This window comes from Centroberyx affinis, unplaced genomic scaffold (assembly GCF_046629955.1).
Source record: "Centroberyx affinis isolate AG114_WGS23_722 - 3 ecotype Tasmania unplaced genomic scaffold, CSIRO-AGI_Caff_v1 ptg001114l_1, whole genome shotgun sequence".
NCBI lineage: Eukaryota > Metazoa > Chordata > Actinopteri > Beryciformes > Berycidae > Centroberyx > Centroberyx affinis.
In genome coordinates, this window is record NW_027279656.1 from 281,962 (window position 1) to 303,010 (window position 21,049).

The 21,049-nt window shown below is 41.0% G+C and overlaps 1 protein-coding gene across 1 annotated transcript in view; it reads left to right on the forward strand.

Moving 5' to 3' along the window:
- The window catches only part of pnpla7b (patatin-like phospholipase domain containing 7b), a 28,508-nt gene extending 8,282 nt beyond the window's left edge, over window positions 1-20,226 (forward strand). Inside the window, exons 15-34 of the mRNA XM_071523775.1 lie at window positions 116-193; window positions 368-573; window positions 1,538-1,669; window positions 2,307-2,430; window positions 3,566-3,755; window positions 4,113-4,262; window positions 5,311-5,374; window positions 5,572-5,740; window positions 7,279-7,461; window positions 8,254-8,372; window positions 10,244-10,400; window positions 11,110-11,226; window positions 11,862-11,931; window positions 13,509-13,625; window positions 14,682-14,830; window positions 16,069-16,221; window positions 16,339-16,455; window positions 17,096-17,180; window positions 18,167-18,297; window positions 18,400-20,226. Of these exons, the coding sequence (XP_071379876.1) occupies window positions 116-193; window positions 368-573; window positions 1,538-1,669; window positions 2,307-2,430; window positions 3,566-3,755; window positions 4,113-4,262; window positions 5,311-5,374; window positions 5,572-5,740; window positions 7,279-7,461; window positions 8,254-8,372; window positions 10,244-10,400; window positions 11,110-11,226; window positions 11,862-11,931; window positions 13,509-13,625; window positions 14,682-14,830; window positions 16,069-16,221; window positions 16,339-16,455; window positions 17,096-17,180; window positions 18,167-18,297; window positions 18,400-18,465 (2,577 nt within the window). The 3' untranslated portion in view covers window positions 18,466-20,226. The remainder of the gene's footprint in view (window positions 1-115; window positions 194-367; window positions 574-1,537; window positions 1,670-2,306; window positions 2,431-3,565; window positions 3,756-4,112; window positions 4,263-5,310; window positions 5,375-5,571; window positions 5,741-7,278; window positions 7,462-8,253; window positions 8,373-10,243; window positions 10,401-11,109; window positions 11,227-11,861; window positions 11,932-13,508; window positions 13,626-14,681; window positions 14,831-16,068; window positions 16,222-16,338; window positions 16,456-17,095; window positions 17,181-18,166; window positions 18,298-18,399) is intronic.
- The last annotated feature ends 823 nt before the right edge of the window (window positions 20,227-21,049 follow it).

Consider the following 21,049-nt stretch of genomic DNA (forward strand, 5'->3'; position numbering starts at 1 on the left):
TATTATCAAAAAATATCTTCTGTCTTGTGATTATGAATCTATGTTGTGTGTGGAGTCCTGCAGTTTTTGTGTTGTTTTTTTTCAAAGTTTTTGATCTTTCATTTCATTTCATCAGGACCCCAGTCTGTTAGAAGGGCGGGTGACTCTTCGGCAGGTCAAAGCCGGCTCTCTTGTGGCCAGCCAGGGAGACCAGGTCAGTCTGTTAGGCCAAACTCCAAAAAAAAAATCCTCAAAATTCCAAATGTTTCAGTGTTTCCCCCCAGAACTGTATCCTTGTCAGGGTGGAAAAGCCTCTGAAACAGTATTTAGACCATCATGGGACACTAAAACTCTCCACTAAAACCTCTTCACGCGGGTTCTTCTCCAGGACGTGAGCGTGGCGTTCGTGATCTCGGGGTCCCTCCACGTGTACCAGCGCATGATCGACCGCGAGGAGGACACCCTGCTGTTCGTCACCCACCCGGGGGAGCTGGTGGGCCACCTGGCCGTGCTCACCGGGGAGCCCCTGATCTTCAGCGTGCGAGCTCACCGGGACTGCACCTTCCTCTCCATCTCCAAGGCCCACTTCTATGAGTAGGATGTCGCACACACACACACACACACATTAGATTACAGTTTTACATTTTAGGCTTGTAGCAACTGATGATATAACAACTGCCGATAATGCACAACTAATGTAATAAAATGTCCCTCTATATGAATCAAAAATGTACAGAAGAAGATTAGGGCCACATGTGAAAAATGTATTTGAGTTCTGAGTTTAAAGTTAGAATTCTGAGATTAAACTAAATCAAATAAATCAATATATCTAAATAGATTTTACACACATGCCCTAATCCTCTTCCATAAAAAGGTAATAAAATATTATATTGGAATTACATTAACCAGCAAATATTACATTATGCCGTTACATAGTTGTAAATACAGCACATAGAAGTTTACTATTGAATCCTGTTTTTATAATCTAAATTCAGAATGTACAGCTCATTTTTTTTTTCTTATGCATTTTTCTAGCAGCAACACAGATAAGATTTTGGATTTGTACGGTCAATTTTGTTAGTTATTTCTAATATATATACAGTATATATATACTTTTTTTTTTTTTTTTTGCTCGGAATTTAAATTGCTGAATAAATTCCTGAGCTTAGATATCATTCAGTATTGCTAATACAGGCAGTGATGTAGTGGTAAATAAAAAAGCCTATGATCTCCATTTGGTGATCATCCTCATCAGGTAAACAACTTCCAATATAAATAAAAACAATTACATTTACATTAATATTATTGGGTTTTTTTCACCTTACATGACCCTATCATCATATAACTTACATCAGTCTGATACTACTTTGTATGATGTTTAGTATGAATATAGATTTATGTCAGGCTTCAAAGGTGGGTAAAGTGAGTTTCTACATCCCTGAATACAGGCCCCATGATCTTTAAAACATCTTCGGCTGTACATTTACGAAGGCACAGGATCTGATGTCAGTGCGGTGGGGTTGGCTGTAGCATCTGACTGTGTTCGGATCCCCCGCAGGATGATGCGCGAGGACCCCAGGGTGGTGCTGAACGTGGCTCACACCGTGGTGAAGAGGGTGTCGTCCTTCGTCAGACAGATCGACTTCGCCCTGGACTGGATGGCCGTGGAGGCTGGCCGGGCCGTCTACAGGTATCTACTGTACCGACTGCATTCACAGCCAGCGATGGACGCCTTACTCCAAAAAAAAGTAATGCATTACTCAGCTCAAAAGTAATGATATTACTTTACTTATTACTCTCTGGAAGTAGTAATTCACTGCAGTACTCTTAATTAGGGATGGGATGATATATTGAAATTCAGAATATCGCAATACAAAAACATATACAGTATATACGTTATGTTCTACTGCTGTATATATAACAGAAATATTAAAAAAAATATATATATATAAAAGAAATTAAAAATGTAAAAGTAAAAAAAAAAAGAAAAATTTACATTTTACAGAAATAAAAAAAGCAAATACAGGATGTGTAAAGTGTAAATTATATTCATAGTCATAGGTCAACAGAAGGTCATATTGCATGTATGACTAGAGGTGAAGTTTAAGTGTTTAGTAGAAATCAAGATATCAAAACTCAACAATTAGGACAATGATACAAAACAACAAAATACATAAACGAGTAATAAGGGAAATTAAGTAAATTAAACTAGCCCTAATGCAGATAATGGGAATGAAATCAAAGGGAAAGAGTGTGTGTATGTGTGTGTGTGTGTGTGTGTGTTAATGTGGGATGTTGCGGCCCCCTGATTGCCGTGTCGTTTCCAGACAGGGAGACAAGTCGGACAGCACCTTCATCGTGCTCAGCGGCCGACTGCGCTCCGTCATCGCAAAGGACGATGGGAAGAAGGAGCTGGCCGGGGAGTACGGTCGCGGCGATCTGATCGGTGTGGTGAGTGGTCAGAAACTCACTGGGAAATTATGGAACGACATTTAGACCACCATGGGACACTAAAACTCTCCATTGAAACCCAGACTAGTGAATTTCCGAGTGATCCTCCGCACCTATTCAATGGGAGGGGAAACATTTGGGGAGACATTACTACCTTTAAATGAAGAATTTAATTTACAAAAAAACATTATTGAACAATTAAATAAAGAAATAAAATCTTCAAAGAAAATCAAATGTCATGTCAGGGTTTCCAGACTTGTTTTTCTGTCTGCTGTAACCAAGCAGTTCCATCTTTTCGCCACAAGGTGTCGGCAGTTAATTTGATTAGAAATCAACAAAATGGACTGGACCAAAAAGGCTGTGTAAGAGATAAAATAGATAACAGATATTTCATAAATGGTCAATATCAGCCCCATATGTCTAACCCTAGTTGTAGACCCATTGCCATTACACATACTGTGATATTTGTTGTTTTGAAGTCAAGTCCAGTCAAGAAATTAAAGGCTTATCTGTATCATATCCTATTGAATAAGTATGTATGGTTTAAGCATTATGTCTTGATCATCACATACAGTATGTCACTGACCTCCAGATAGACACACATTAGTACCACAGACCCCCATTTGAGAAAATTTTGTCCAGCAAGCCAATTTTTCATTTCATATTGAATAATTGGGATCATTTCTAGTGAAATAAATTACAGTGAAATTAAAATATTCCTCATTTTGCTGGGGGACCCCCGGGCTTCCTATCAAGGACCCCTGGTGGTCCTCAGACTCCACTTTGAAAAACCACTGGCGAAGATTATGGAAACTTTTACCGGTGTTTGTGCCAAAATTTGTATCCTCTAAAAAAAAAATGTGTGCGTCCTTGATTCGTCCCCGGTGCGCGTTGTTGTTTTGCCAATGCGCAAGTTAATTATCGTGGGGGGGGGGGGGAAAGCACTTAATAAATAACAAGTAGACTAATGTACGGCCTGACAACTTCCTTGTAGAATCAATGGGCGCTTGTGTTTTGATAATAAGATCCCAACCGAGCGTGATCTCCATTCATAACGAGGTAGGTTACGATCCGTGAAATGTTTTGTCGGGGGAAACAAACGTCGGCACGACCCCCTGCCCTGTCTGTTGGCCAGGTGGAGGCGCTGACCCATCTGAACCGGGCCACCACGGTCCACGCCGTCAGGGACTCCGAGCTGGCCAAGCTGCCCGAAGGAGCTCTGAACTCCATCAAGAGGAGGTATCCTCAGGTCGTCACCCGGCTCATCCACCTGCTGGGCCAGAAGATCCTGGGCAACATGCAGCAGGTCAACGGACCGCTGGCCGGTACTCTACACACACCTCTGTTTGTGTGTGTGTGTGTGTGTGTGTGTGTGTGTGTGTGTTTGTCAGGATGAGAGCGAGGTTTGTCTGCTCTACCAGCCACTTTGGAAAGTAACCAGCCGTCATGTGGAGATAATAGCCTGTTCTAAAAATGTAGCTGGCTTGTAAAACAGTATAAGTGGCTGGTGTATTTTGGGATGTACCCGTGAACCACAAAAAAACGTTCGGGTAACATTTACATTAAGTGTCATGAATTAAGCAAGAATAACAACATTAACAAATATTAGTTCATGTTAAATATGCATGAACAGAGCAGAAAAAACTTGAGAAAACACTCTTCTTCTTCTTCTGCCCCTCCAGCTCGCGGTCTGGGCCTCCACACCCCCACCAGTAAGTGGGACGCTGGGAACCCGGCCTCCAACCTGTCCACTGTGGCCATCCTGCCTGTGTCTGACGAGGTTCCCCTCACCGCCTTCACTCTGGAGCTGCAGCATGCGCTCAGCGGCATCGGTACACACACACATACACACACACACACACACTTTCGACTTTTACAGGGTGTCTGTGAAGAAAAGTCAAGAATCATAGGATGAGCTTGACAAGAAACCTGCTAACTTTTAGACAAGTTTGTAAAAGGAAAATTATGTTTTTTTGGATCCAACAAAGCATATACTACTACTGCTACTACGACTACTACTGCTGCCACTATACTACCACTGTACCACTACAGTACAATGGGAATACCATGGTTCTTTCTATCCGACAAAGCAGTAATCACAGTAAAAAAATGGAATCATGTTACTTTGCCATTTCCCCACAATCACCAACTATAAAACACGCCCCCTTGTACAAGCCAGTCAGATTTTGCTCCAGTTTCTATGTAGACACTGGACTGTCTGAAATCGACCAGGAAGGCGGGCCTTCCAGAATGGCCAGCCAATCAGAGCAGTAGGTCATAAGCATAAGAAGCTGCTTATGTAAAACAACCAATTTTCTTCTAGGGGGGAAACAAACACTGGGAAGTGAATAGCTAAAGCTATAACTAAACGATTTGTACTGAAAAAAACTTAACAGACGTATTTTATAGACACCAGGTAATTATATAAAATTGCTGAAAAAGCAAATGATACCCCTCCTTTAAGTCCTCTGATATGATGGAATTTAATTTTATTACATATTTATTGTACAATTTCATATGCATGATTATATGATTAGAATTAGGATTGTTATATTTCAGAGTAGAGTTTTAATGTCTCATGGTTTAAATTCTGTTTCATAGGTTTATACTTGTCCTTCATTAAAAGTTTTGGGTGTGAACATGGTTGAATTTAAAAATCTTGAATATTGGCAGAAAATATCAGCTTTCAGCAGCTTCAGTCCACAAAATATCTGTGTCTGTGTCAGCCATGAAAAAGCCACATTGGTCACTTTAGTTTTGTGTGTTATGTGTTTGGTTTGGTAATGTCGTCCATGCATCCATGCATTACTGATACTTGAAGACGTGATGCTATTTTAGAGATGCTACTTTAGATACTTGGATTTGTTCCTGTTTCTGCAGGCCCCACTTTGCTCCTGACCAGTGACATCATCAAACAGCGACTGGGCTCTGCTGCACTGGACAGGTAGACATTTGGTTGCATGATGGAAAACCATTGAATAGATACACACGCAAGAGATAATGCTAGCTGAGAAAGACCACAAATACATTTTCACAATAACACAACTTGTTCTTCCTGTCATTAAGTAGATACTGCTCAATAAAGAAGTAGTTTAGTAGTTAGTTTAGTTTCAATTCAAATGATGTGCCTCTCCTCTCAAGTGTCCATGAGTACCGTCTGTCCAGTTGGCTCGGCCAGCAGGAAGACATCCACCGCATCGTCCTGTACCAGTCCGACTCCGGCCTCACGCCCTGGACCCAGCGCTGCATCCGCCAGGCCGACTGCATCATCATCGTGGGACTGGGGGAGCAGGAGCCTGCCGTGGGCGAGGTGAGGCTGCGTTTAAACGCGCTTCGTACCCACTCAGGTCCCGGAGATTGGAGACAGCATGTACATTCTCCTCCACATCCGTGTCAACTGTTGGATGCTGTAATTGATGAACATTGATGAGACTCGAGATGAGGCCAAACCACCCAACATAATATATTTAGGCTCCTATCCACAGCATGTAGGGGTTCAGTGTGTCTACTCCCTTCCTTCATCAATATAATAATAAAAACTTGAATTGTGTTAAGAAGTTAGAGTAGATTAACACCCAGGCACAAATACCTCTGTATTTAGCACATCAGGCGGGCCGCTGGCAGTGGCTTACTCTGCTTAATGCACCCATCTGCATAAAGCTGGCTTACGGAATTAAATCTAATGAGTGTGTGTGGATTAGTTAGCTCTAAATGACTTATTAATTAGGCTAATCGGTGTAAGAACCTATTAGTGCAAATTACAGCAAGAGGCTGCAACTATGGGGCACAGTGACTGGGGCGCAACTGTTCAGTCGGTTATTAAGATGAGGAACAAGATTGCTGCTGTTTGACTGACATCAAAGCACCAAGCAATAAATCCCATTGCTCTAGTGGAGATACTGTACACAACTCAAACACAAATATGCTTGAGTACCTTCTCTAGTTGCAGTATTATTCTGTATTGTTAAGTTCAGCGAAAATGTATATGGCATGTATTCAGTTAAAGGGGATGTGAGCAGTCCACTCCATTTATTATTGTTTCTTTCTTTATTGAGGTGGTAGGAAAGCTCAACATAGTTAAAGGCAATCAAGAGATCTAGAATCCCTTATTTGGACTGAAAATAGAGAGAGTAGAGGGCTTTCAGGTGAATAACACACCTTCTGGCAGCCATATTGGAGGTCTGCAATTCTTGGGCAACAGTGACTGAGAACAGCTAATTACTGTCTCAACAGTGTGGAGTAGACAGAGTTCATTTCTGTGCTGTTTTTGGTCAGAGACTGATCGTTTTACTGAGGCTGCTCATCGATTCTGTGTTTAGATAATGTCAGCTTGTTAGCTAGGTAACCATATTATCTGGTCAGCTAACATCACTGTTTGACCAACACATCTGATTTGCACACTAGCTAACATCCACCAGTAGCTATTGTTTGTAGTGGCTAGTAGTTGCATGTTAATATGAACAGTTGCTTTGCTAAATGAGCCTGCTGGCTAGTTAACTAACCAACAGTTTGTTCAGGTTAACTGAGCTCACTCTTTTCAAGCTACAACTCTTCATATTTTGGAGTAGAGACTAGGGCTAAAGACAAGACAGTTTACTGTGTCACAGTAACCTACATTTGGAAACAAATCCACCTTATCAGACTTTTACTTATAATATTGCTGAATCAAGCTACCGACACACAGCAATCTTTTTCTAGCTTTGTTGTTATTGATTTAGACATTATGTGTGACCAGCCAATTCTCCAGTCGACCTCCATGATGATGCCAGCCGTGCTCGCTGAGAGATTAGTGATGCAACGGCGAAGCCTCTACAGGGCTGAGTGGAAACTCTCTGCTTCTTCCTCTAGCTGGAGCGGATGCTGGAGGGCAGCGCGGTCCGGGCCCAGAAGCAGCTGGTGCTGCTGCACAGGGAGGACGGCCCGCCGCCCAGAGGCACCGCCGAGTGGCTCAACATGCGAAGCTGGATCTCCAGACACCTGCACCTCTCCTGCCCCCGCAGGGTCTTCTCCAGGAGGAGCTTACCCAAACTGGTACTACATACATGTCCATACACGCATCCGAAACTTTTGGCTCATGCAGGATCCTCAGCAGGACCTGCATGAACTGGAACGAGAAGCGGAATGCATATTTATGTATAAGGCTCTACTTTTTGAAGCTTGTACCTCATATCTCTACTGTCAAAGGACTGGTTAGTTTTAAATACTCCATGCATAAATTATCAATTTGGCATGGCTGGTTTCTGGTGCAAAAACACCTTAAAAATAAATTGAACAGACAGCAAAGCGTCTTTGAAATTACAAGCTCTTGTCTTGAGGGCGATGATTTTAAACCAATGATATATCACATTTTCTATACTGTTTTTTTTTATACTGAATGTGCCTGTGTGTTGCGGACTATGCTGTATTATGTATTTTCTTTGTCATTTTTATGAATGTTTATTTATTCTCAGGTCTCTCCTGTAAAAGAAATCTCAAAAAAATGATAAATGATGATAAATGAAAGGGGAAAAAATGAACTACACGCATACACACACACACACACGCACACACACAGATTATGACCTTCTCTCCCCCTGGGGCCTCTCCAAGAAGAGCTTATCCGCGATGACACACGGAAATCCATTCTCCAGCCGTCACAGTCAGAAGCCTCGACGGCAGGAGGCTGTTGAACTTGCGGCGCTGCCAGCTAGTCTGTCTTTGACATTTCCTGCATCGCCGCATGTCATTTTCCACTGTGCACCAACCTGCGCCTTTCCAGGGCAGTTTTGGTCCAGTGAGCAAATGCTTCACCTCTGTGTGTGTGTGTGTGTGTGTGGTTTTCAGAGAGAGCTGTACCAGCGTGTGTTCGAGAAGCCTCCGGATCGTCATTCCGACTTCTCCCGGCTGGCGCGGGGCCTGACGGGCAACAGCATCGCCCTTGTGCTGGGCGGAGGAGGCGCCAGGTACCGCTGCTCTGTATACATGCATCCCATTTACCAGCACCGTGATACTGAGCCTCCAGGAGCCATTATACACCCTGCAATCACAATTCAGACTTTCAGACGACCTTGACGTTGGTTGCAGGGGCATATTAGCTGTGTTTCTATCCAACTGTACAAGCGGAATTCGAGCAAACTTAAGAAATGTGGCAAAAAGTAAAATTAGGGCTGAACAATTAATCGAAATTTTATCGAAATCGCAATATGGCCTGCTGCAATTTTCAAATCGCAGGAGGCGCAATATTTGTTAAAGGTGAAATGTGTCAAAATAGCATTTTAAATGAAATAGTGTGGTGCTGCAGAGATGTCCTGGCCTACACATCGTATTCTACAGACTTAAGAAAACATCTTTGTTTGGTACAGATCCCCGCAAAAATCACACCATAATCGTTTTAATAAGTTTTTCAATGAAAATGAGAATAATGATGTAAAAATGATCATTCCCTCTAATGTCGCAAATCATATCGCAATTGCAATATCAGTTAAAATAGATAGATATTTTTTCAAAATCGTTCAGCCCTAAGTAAAATGTGGATGAGGTGTTTGCATTAGATGATTTTGAAGCAAATAAATAGTCCTGATGTAAAAAAGTAGTGGACAAATATTTTACAGACAAACATAGTTGCAACAGTGCGAAACTCGCTTTTTATCACTTATTTTCTTTGCCAATTCTTTTTCCGCCTCAAGGAATCGTAGAAACATTTCTTATTCAATACGTCGAAACTTGCAGATACAAAATGCTTGGATGGAAACCAGCTGGTGACAACTCACACATGTAACATGCTATATACATGCTGCATACATGGGACAGCGTGACCTCACATTGTAAGCTGTGGGGAAATTGGTTCGTTGCAGCAGTAGTAATAGGATACAGTAAAGAGAAAAAAAGGATATTAAAAAGAATATAGCAACTGGGTGTCATATAAACATACACAACCAGCAATTTCAGCACTAGAGCATAGTAGATAGTAATGTAAGAATGAAAAGTACCACACCATATAATATGCTCCATATTAGAAAAATCCCCAAATATGAAATATAGGCAGCATGATATAAGTAAAAATGTAGAAATATGTCAATATACTGTACAGTGCAGCATATAACAAATGAGAAAAACATGAAAATAAATGTAGAAAAAACAGATGTGAAACAATTTACCACTTGGATGTCATTTCTGAGACTGAGGTGAGGCTCTGTGTTCTTTGTGTTACTGTGCGTCTGTGTTCATTTTGTTTGTCTGTGGCTGTCGGTCTGTTCATTTCTGACATCCTTCCTGTCTGTTTGTTTATCCGTTTCTTCTCCCTTATTGCTCTGGCTTGTCCTGGAGCTCTGGCAAGGTAGGCACTCCTGTCAGCTGTACACAGAGAGCTGCTAGAAAACATGGCTAGTTAGATCATTTACTGCGTATGCCTGTTTCTCTTGAAGAGCTACCTGTAGTTTTTGTGGGTTTGTATGCACTTGTAAGGCACTTCACTGCAAAAATATCCATGTTAACAAGTCGTTTAGTCTAGTATTGAGTCGTTGAGTTATTTATCTTTCGTAAGACAAGTGGAAAAATGGCACTTGTTCACTTGTTTCCACTGCAGATAAACCTTTTTTAAGAATTTTCTTGAGTCATTTTCTCACTGGAGTGATATGCATAATTCCACCTTATTGCAAGATATTGACGCTTGTTTCTCGGAAATCCTTGAAAGAAGCGGAACTACATAAGAAACAAGTGGAATTACCTCACCGCACGGAAAAAAAATCTTGGATCTAAGATTTTAAGACTTAATATGACTTCTGAATAAAAGCGTCCACCACGTGTCATTTGACGGGACTCTGACCGTTTCCAGGGGCTGCTCTCAGGTGGGCATCCTGCGGGCGCTGAGCGAGGCGGGGATCCCCGTCGACATGGTGGGCGGCACCTCCATCGGCTCCTTCATGGGAGCGCTGTACGCCGAGGAGAAGAGCAACAGCCGCATGAGGGTGCGGGCTCGCGAGTGGGCCATGGTGGGTGAAGGCCGTAGAGAAGGAATGAAAATCCTGTACGGACAGAAGCGTGTCACTTTCATCTCATAATAATAGTTGTTGTTATTGTGAGAACTTTTCTCGTCTTTTCTCGCCCGAAATTGGTTTGCGATTCCCAATCCTTCTTAAATTAGATTTCCCCTTAAATTTTCCCTTAACATGTCAGCACACACCTTTTTCACTTTAGCTATGTAGAATACCGTATTTTGTTATGTTATACAGTACTGTGCAAAAGTCTTAGGCATATGTCAGAGAAATCCATAAAGCGAAGATGCTTTCAAAACTAATGAAATGAAAAGTTTCTGAATATCAAAAATTTACAATGAACAGTAGTCTACTGACACACTAATGCAGAAAACAAATAAACATCGAAGACTTCTAAGAAATTTATATAAAAAAATCTAGGGTGCCTAAGACTTTTTGCACAGTACTGTATATCAATAATTACGACATCTGTAGTTATCATAATCTAATCAGTCCATCAAAGATCCAAAATAACAAGAAAAGATCTCTTTATTACAAGAAGACATGGTGCAATGCATGGTGAAAAGATGAATGGAATACGCTTCGACAGTCCTGAGACTTTTGCACCAGTTCGATGCAATAAATTGGTTCTGAGGTGACCTGATAAGACCGGCTGATACATATTGATGTTTTTTTATTATGTTGTGTTTTTTGTTTCTGTCGTCAGGATATGACATCTATCTTCAAGAAGGTCCTGGACCTGACCTACCCAGTCACCTCCATGTTCTCTGGAGCTTCCTTCAACTCCAGCATTAGCTCCGTCTTCAAGGGCAAACAGATAGAGGTAGGTAGACTCTCCCCAGCTTTACATTTTTACATTCTAGCCATTTAGCTTGACTCTCTTATCCAGGGTGACTTTTAGTGACAGGGTGACAATTAGTGCAACAGTAGAATGATCACCAAAAATAACAAGCGACCAAAATATTCCTGTTGCCCAAAAACACTTATGTATGCGATAGAATAAGAACTAAAGTGAGACATGGAAGGGATTTTTTAGACTTGGTTTTCAACGCTGGCCAAAATCAAAACAGATTAGTATTGCTCTAAAGGCACTCAGCAATTATGCTATTATGAGTGTTGACAAAATTCACAGTATTTATTCTCCTTTCATCTATGAGATATCGCCCCTCAGACTCTGTCGGGAAACTAAGTGTGCCCCGTTTCTAGTCTGCTGGCGCTGCTGTGCATGTTTATCCATCTGTAATTGATGTAACATTATACAGCATCATTTGAATTCAGCCGTCAGAATTGAAAGTGCATAGTAAATCATGTCACTTTTAGGAGGAGGAGCTCTATTTTGATGAAATAATCTGTAGGAAATAGATGTATTGGTAGCACATGTCCATGGTCTAAACAAGACATAATGTCAACAAAATGTCATTTCAGTCACACTTAGATCCGTTTTCTCTCCTTTCCTAGGACCTGTGGATACCGTACTTCAACATAACAACAGATATCACAGCCTCCTCCATGAGAGTTCACACATACGGTCTGTCTACCTGCCGTTTCTTTCTTCTATCTCTTACCCCCCCCCCCCAGCTACGCCTCAGACCTTTAAATCCCCTATGAGTTGGAGTGCAGCGCCCTCCTGGCTGTTCTCAAAATCCTGGCTTAGAGACACAAAGGTGACCTGCGGCCAGCGATGGCAAGGAAGGACTAGTGGTTGGAGAGACCGTCCCATAGCTGAAAGGTCACAGGATCGATGCCCGCGGCCGTCAATGTGTCCATCAACATCCATGTGTCCTGTCAAAGTGTCCTTTAGAAAGACCGAACCCCTACCTGCACATTCATTGCAGGCAGTGAGCAACCAAATGAGTGTTGGCTAAATGCCTAAAATGTAAATGTGAACCCTTCCTTAGGCTTTGGAACAAACCTTTTTTACAGAAAGACTTGGTAATATTTTACTTGAAGTGCATTGTGAAGCATTACAAGCAAATTATAAACCCATTAGACTCATAGATAAACTTTTCTTACAATGTAATGTAAACGTCAGAAATGTACACTCAATTTAATATCATCTAATACATGATATCACTATATGCATCACTATATACACTTTTTTAGGTACACCTATCTAGTAGCGGCTGGTCATCTGTTGCTATAGCCCATTTATCATAAGGGCCCTTATGATAAATGGGCTGTTGTGAGATGCCCTTCTGCACACCACTGTTGTAAAGAGCTGCCCAAGTCTGCTGGAACCAACAATCAGACCACAGTCAAAGTCACTTAGAGCAGTTATTCTCAACCTTTTTCATATCAAGGACCCCTAATTTAGTCCACACTGGGGCCATGGACCCCCATTTGATGACATTTTGTGTCTCAGACCCAAATCTGAAAATTTGTCCAGAATTCCATGATTATCTGTATTGTAGGTAGAGAGATAACAGTGAAACTATGATCAAAACAGTCATTCTTCTACATTCTCTAATTGTTTTAACTTCTTGTCAGTGAAATAATGGTGAAGTTTAACAATTCAACAATTTGCTGGGGACCCCCTGGAACCCCCTCAAGGACCCCCGGTGGTCCCCGGACCCCACGTTGAGAACCACTGGCTTAGATCACACATCTCCCCCATTCTTATATATGGTCGAACAACACACTGAGCGACTTCACCATGTCTGCATGCTTTATATATTGAGTCGCTGCCACACGACTGGCTGTTTAGTGGAGCAGGCTATTGTCGTTAACGAGCAGGTGTACCTAATGCATGTAGTTGCCCCATTATGTATTCAGTTCATTTGCACATTATGTTTATTATGCTCTGATTATAATTACCGTGCACTCACAATGTGCTTAAAATGTCAAGTGTTATCAAAGACTTTTATATAATTTGTTTTCATCCATTTCATTCTCAGTGCATTTGCCTGATTTATTCCGTCTTGTTTTTAATTCATGTCTGGCTCTTTCATTGTTTATCTTGCTGACTTGTTTTATCTTTATTGCTTGTGAAGCACTTTGCGACACTGTATTGAAATGAGCTGTATAATTCCGTTTTTACTCTTACTAGTTTATCTCTCCTTTTTATTTGTCAACCAGTTAAGCCGAGACTTGTCACTCCCCTTACAGGTTCGTTGTGGCGGTACGTCCGGGCCAGTATGTCACTGTCTGGTTACCTGCCACCTCTCTGTGACCCCAAAGATGGACATTTGCTCATGGACGGGGGTTATATCAACAACTTGCCTGGTGAGTACTGCAGAGAGGGCAGTAGTTGTTTTTCCTGACCCGCCACTATATATGGGAATAGGAGAAAAACACATACCCGCCTAGTTTTTAAAAGGACAAAAGGTAAGTTCAGTCCTTGGTTGCCAAAATGATGGCACTTTCACAGCCTGGCTCTTCTATATTCTGGAGACGTCAAATGATATACTTAACATCAATAAATCATCACCACATTCATTTTGAAACATTAGTGTAATTACCCTAAACAAACAAGACCTTCACTGAGACGCTTGGCAGGCTCTACCAGCCTCTCACATTGCATATTACATTGTGAGCCACCGGGGCGGGTTTGAAGGGAAATCTGCTGGATTGACTTACAGCACAAAACAGGAAGCGGGCGCTGTTCTTCCTGTGCAGACGCAGCTAAAGCTTTCAGTTCCCGGTGATGGCAGATGGAGGAAGGAGTGAAAGGCCGATGGAAAAATCACTTCCTTTTTCTTACCCCATTTATTGCATCAGATACAGACACCCAGGCAAACACCATGCAACATTAACTCACATAAGGGACAACATATAAAGACAACAAAGAATGCCTAATAGTACCTTTTGACATGGGCATGGAAGTAACAGACAGACATTAAAAGGGCACCAATGATCAAAATATTAGTAGTATTGTGGTAAAATCACTAACATGTTTATCCTCTTTAGTAAACCCAAAGACACTAGGGAGAGAGACACTAGTAGTAACAATACCACTGGTGTGAGACAGACTACCAATCATCTCCACCATGGTCTCATTTGTTTACTGTAATTACACAAAGGTATCATAATTAATTTGACAATGACATATTGATGTTTAAAAATGCTACACATAGCACCTTTTAAAAATCGATATTAAGAGTTTTCGAATGTAGTTCTTCATATGAGTTAAGCAAAACAAATCCCTTCTGCATGTGTGCTGATGGGCAATTTCAGTATTGGTTATTCGAGCTACTTATTTCTTCCTTTTGGCAGTTGGTACCTAAGACCCAGAATATTATCTAAATCCCTTTCTCTCTAAATGCCTTTGTCACTCTCTAGCCGACGTGGCTCGCTCCATGGGGGCCAAGGTTGTGATCGCAATCGACGTCGGCAGCCAGGACGAAACCAACCTGACCAACTATGGCGACTCCCTGAACGGCTGGTGGCTGCTGTGGAAGCGCTTCAACCCACTGGCTGAGAAAATCAAGGTGATCTTTACTGCAGATGTCACATGTACTTGGCAATGACTATTGATTTGTTGAAGAGATACGATACAAAACGATAGGCTACGATACGATATGATACGATGCGATAAGTTACGAAGCGATACAGTACGTTACAATGTGATGCGATACAATACGTTACGTTACGATATGACACGATACGTTACATTGCGATAAGTTACGTTAAGATACGATACAAAGCGATACAATATGTTACGTTATGATATGAGACGATACGTTACATTGCGTTACATTGCGTTAAGTTATGGTACGATGCGATACAATACGTTATATGACACCATACGTTACATTGCGTTACATTGCGTTAAGTTACGTTACGATACAATGTGATACAATACGTTACGTTATGATATGACACGATGCGTTACATTGCGTTAAGTTACGTTGCGATACAATGCGATACAATACGTTACGTTATGATATGACACGATGCGTTACATTGCGTTAAGTTACGTTGCGATACAATGCGATACAATACGTTATGATATGACACGATGCGTTACATTGCGTTAAGTTACGTTGCGATACAATGCGATACAATACGTTACGTTATGATATGACACGATGCGTTACATTGCGTTAAGTTACGTTGCGATACAATGCGATACAATACGTTATGATATGACACGATGCGTTACATTGCGTTAAGTTACGTTACGATACAATGCGATACAATACGTTACGATATGACACGATACGTTACGTTGCGTTAAGTTACGATGCGATATGATAGAACTTTGTCAGATTTCTCTGAAATTTCTTACGCATCATAGCAGCTTTGTTTTAAAAAAGAAACAGACACACACAGGGTGAACACACACCCATCACATTAATCATATTGCACATAAAACACATAATCACACTATACACTGGGCTTATTCGTGAAACACAATAGTTAATGTATTCCACTGTGCAAATTCTGCGACCCATTAATCAAAACCGATGCATAAATTTAGGGTAATGTGGCAAAATGTCAAAGACAGCCAAAGTTATTGGCGGTGGTGGTGGTGAAATGTCTTTCTAACAGAACTGATGACCACCAAATTACAGCTTGATACCACACAATAGTGATTCAGCCTATATCCAGTTCATAAAAGCTTTGACATTTGCTGTTCTAAACACCCGGTGCCTGGTAGGTCTTTGCCGGGAAAAATCCTCTGGCGCACATAAATGATGAAATCCTACTCACGTTCCTTCCGCAGGTCCTGAACATGGCGGAGATCCAGACCCGGCTGGCCTACGTCTGCTGCGTCCGGCAGCTGGAATCGGTCAAAGACAGCGAGTACTGCGAGTACATCCGGCCGCCCATCGACCGCTACGGCACGCTGGAGTTTGGCAAGTTCGACGAGATCGCTGTGAGTCGCCCCTTTGTTCCCCCGTCGCCGTTCCACCCCCCCCCCCCCCCCACGGCTTTCCCATCTGCCCAGCTTTGAATCTCACCCTAATCCTCTTCTCTTTCACCGTTGCCCCAGGAGGTGGGATACCAGCACGGGAAGACGCTGTTCGATGTGTGGCAGCGCAGCGGGGTGGTGGACAACATGCTTAAGGACAGACATCAGGAGGAGTTCCACAAGACCAAAACCGGCCATGTGAGTTTGACGCGGGCCGGGAAACTTCATTCAACAGTGGCACTTTCCACTGTTTTTTGTCTTGTCAGTTTTGCCACAATATAACATTTGTAGGAGCATGAAAGTTATGTGGATCTACATTAAGTTTTACAGTTTAATCCTTGTCTAGCATTGGTGAAGTCAATTATTTTACCAACTACATAGATTTTTGGAAAGGAACTTGTAAGTCGCTGTTGTGAAAACACCAGTTCCACTCCAGTTCCAGGACCCGAGGGCTTCTGAAACCCTTTCCAAACCCCATTGGATAAAAACAAGGCTGTCCTCTGTTTTCCATAGTTTCCATAGTTTTCAATAGTTGACGTTATGGAGATAAGAGGTTATCACCTGACTGCAACACAATGAAAGTGGCTGGAAGAGGACACAAACTGACGAGCCACACCCCAAATTTACATATTGGCATCAGTTTCCTTGTCAGAGAGTTGGAGCACACTTTATTTCAAGTCTTACTCTATTTACAAGTACTGTTTGATTGATGTGTTTTTTAAACCCACAAGCAAAGAGAATGGGAATAAGGCATTCAACTGAAATTGCAGCTGATTTAGATTCATACAGTGAAAAGATCTCTTCATTGGAATGGCCGGCATCGCTGTGTGTCTTTCAGGTGGTCACCTGTCCGAACGCCTCCTTCACCGACCTGGCGGAGATCGTGTCGAGAATTGAGCCGGTCAAGAACGCCACGATTGACGGTTAGTGATCGGTCAAATATGGAAAGGAAGAGTTGATTTCCAAAATGTTATATATATCCATAGAATGAAAAAAATGTATAAGTATTATACTTCTGATATCTAAATGTTTAAGTCTGGGCACAGCTGTGAGTTGTGAGTATATGTATACAGTATATATATTATATATACATATACAGTATATATATAAAATGCCTTTATTTAGAAGTCATAGGGAAACACCATGCTTTTTGTCATTTGCAGCCTCCTCAGGGTGAAACTCTGAAACAATGAGCATCTGTGGAGTTCATCATTCAATATAAATTTAATAAATACACATATATATGTTATATCATTTTTAAAGAGTGACTAAACCCCAAACCCAAATCTTTGGTGAAGCCTGACACCTAATGCTGAAAAGTAGGGTACTGAACTGGCCTTCTCCTATAGGCTAGTCTTTGTGCCAGTTGATGTCACCACCTGCAGTACCCTACTTTTCACCATTAGGTGTCAGGCTTCACCACAGATTTTGGTTTGGGGTTTAGCTGCTCTTTAAAATATTTTAAACTAGAAGGGCACTCGGAGAGCGCAGACCTCCGCCAAGGTTCATGCTATTATTGCTTGTTCGTGAGTCGGATCCGGATCCGCTCCAAAATTTAATGGGTTCTTCCTTGGCCCATGCTACACCCTTCCACAAAGTTTCATGAAAATTGGGCTAGTAGTTTTTCCGTAATCCTGCTAACAGACAAACAAACGGCACCGAAAACATAACCTCCTTGGCGGAGGTAAATATACATTTTCAATTTAAAACATGGAGGATAAAGTGAAAAAAGTCTTGTCAGACAAGGACTTAAGTCACCTACTGTCCTTTGATCTATCCTTATTGTAATATTTTTGTACTATCATTCATTTCCTAAGAGTATGTTTCACGTTTTCAAATGGTGGGCATCTCAACAAACTTTTTCAAATATTTGATAACTGATGCTGTCTCCCTTTGCCTGTGCCTGCAGAGGAACTGTCTGATGAGTACCAGACAGACTACGACGAGGAGGCGGTGGAGAGCGCCCTGTCCGACTTCGACATGTCCAACCCCAACAGTGAATACACCGAGGGAGAGGAGACGGCAGACACCGCTGAAACAGTATGGATCAAAAACACTGCTGTCATTTCAAATCAATGTAAGAAACAAAGTCAGAGGGAGACAGTGATAATATCCTTTTCTGACGTTTCCTCTTCTTCTCAGGATGAGGAAATTCAGATCCGGGTTCGACGGCGGCCACAGACTGCGTCGGAGAGTCCTCGTCCTTGACATCCATGGAATCCGTGATCCACAACGCCTGTCCAGAAACTTTTCCATGAGGTAGTTCTGTTCACTTCTCGCTCAAGGACACTTCAACAGGACACACTGGCTTGTTGTGGGACTCAAACCTGTGACCTCACAAGGCCGCCCTACCAGAGCCAGAATGTGGCTCATTCATCTCTATAACTCCTATGTAAGTGTTTTAATTGGTTTGATCATTTCAGTAGCACTCAGGGTTTCCACTGGTCATGGAATTCCTGGAATATCATGGAATCTGTTCCCTGACTCCTCTGGGGAAGTCAGAGAATATAAGGGAATTTTACAAATGGGTCACTTTACAGGAATACAGCAGAATGTATTTTACAGCTTGTTTCACACATTCATTGCATTAGATGGTTTTCAGCCCAACTGGAATGGAAACCAGACTGTTCAACCCTTAAGAGAAACTACATGAACAAACCAAGAAGTAAGAGCATGTTTAGGTCATGGCAGCTCTCTGATTTATTTATGGAAAAGTCATGGAAAAGTCATGGAATTTCACATTCAGGGGCACAGTGGGAACCCTGAGCAATTTATTTTGAAGTTTGGCATCTGAAGCTCATCATACGCACATTATGGATGCATTGTAGTTATTAGAAATAGAACGTAATATGCAAATCCATAGAACTTTTTCTGGAATAACTGTATTTATAGCTAATAACATAGCTAATGTGTCATACCAGATTCATAATGTCCTGTACTGTGTTTCATAATGTTTTATAACGCAAGTAATCTTCTGATGTGATTATAATGTAAGAATAGCATACATTTTAATGTGATTAGAATGTTTTTATGAAGCCTTACAATGCACCTCAAGCACAGTGTTCCCCTCATTTCTATCAGAGGATGAAGGGATTTATCCTCTTTTAGAGCAGGGATATGTAATGTAATGTGAACTTTGAGTATAATAAGCTTTCTCCCACACAAAAAAAAAAAATCACCCATGTCAGTAGCATTTCATGAATGTATTTCTCACATAAAATTCTCTCATTTGTATATAGAAAAAGCCATACAGTACATTTTCTCTCATCTTTTCTACATTCTCTATTTATATCAGGTCATGGTTATTAAACCTAGGTTAAGGTCTTTTTAATTACTGGGGACAGTATTGGGAGAGGCCAGAGATGAATTATTGAACCAGTTTTCCAGTTCACTGTTATGAGTGTGGTCATGATTCAGACCCCAGCACTGGTTAACGCTGGTACTATAACTACATGCCGTTCAATGCAATTTTATGCGTTTTATATAGCTGCCATTTGTTCCTCTCAATCGTGGTGGCACAAGAACTCCTGTGGTATTGATTCATAGTGATTGTTCATGTTATTGATTTTATATTAAACGTTGACCCAAGGGCACCTGCAAAAAAGGGAATACGCATTGTCAGTAAATGAAATCATCCGAATATCATGTTTTAGTGTTAGCTGATGTTAATAGCAAATAGTCAACACTTCAAATTAATGAATATTTTCTGTTAGACTTTGCCTTTAAAAAAAAAAATGAATGCCTTATTGTTGTAACTTGTTACCTTTTCAATATTGCAATGATTGTTTTAGGATATTTATAGTTTGAATACATAGTGAAGAAATTGTTGGGGTTTAGTGAAAAATGCACTATTTGATAGAAATGATTTTGCCTTTAATCTGTTGTGCTGTGAAAGCCAAAATAATGGAAACACTGTGGAAAAGTGGAGATCAGTTATGCTGCTGTCAGTCAACTGAGATGAAACTGTCATTCTGCTGCCATTCTTAAATAAAAACATTTGTTATTACAGTTGAGTCGGGTGTCTGAAGTTGAGCCAGATCTCAGAACAGAACTTTTTTAAGCTATGTGACATAACAAGGTCAAGGGTGTTGATCAGTGTGCTTGTACTGTAACTTTTGCAGAATCATACCATTAATAAGAACAAAACAATTTCTCATTTTTAAACTAGATTCTTAGTGTGATCACTAAAAGCAGATAAAAGCAATTTTAAGTGGATAATTAAAACATTACAAAAGAAAGAGTGATTGTAGGTATTAGGAATAAACCCCAGCCAATCCAGGTATGAGAAATTGAGGTAAATTACAAATTTAATAATGAACATTAATTTAAAAGCATTTTTTATAGCTGATAATGTAGTGTATTTTGAACTGTGTCCTCTTGTCTTCTCTGTCTTCTTCTCTCTTGTCTAACTCAGAAATTTACTCTGCACATTTTAACCAAGGTACTTTTTACTTTTACTTTTTACTTTACTAGTACATTTTTACACCACTAAGTTGAATTCTTATGTCAAAAAATTTAGCAACGTAACAATATACTTTAGTAGGATATTATGGTTCCCTTTCCATTCCTGGCTATCGTTTTTCTGATGTAACACGATTTGTGCTTTTATTTTGAAGGCAAAATCACCGAATTTCCGGTCTTAAACTAATTGGACGATTTAAAAGTACACAAAAATATGAAATACACGATAGATAGTGCAGTATGTCAGTGTTGAAGGTCCCTATGTTTTCCACTGGTTGTAACGTTTCATAGACCTGCCTGCAGTTTTGCATTAGGCTACTGACCCCCCTTG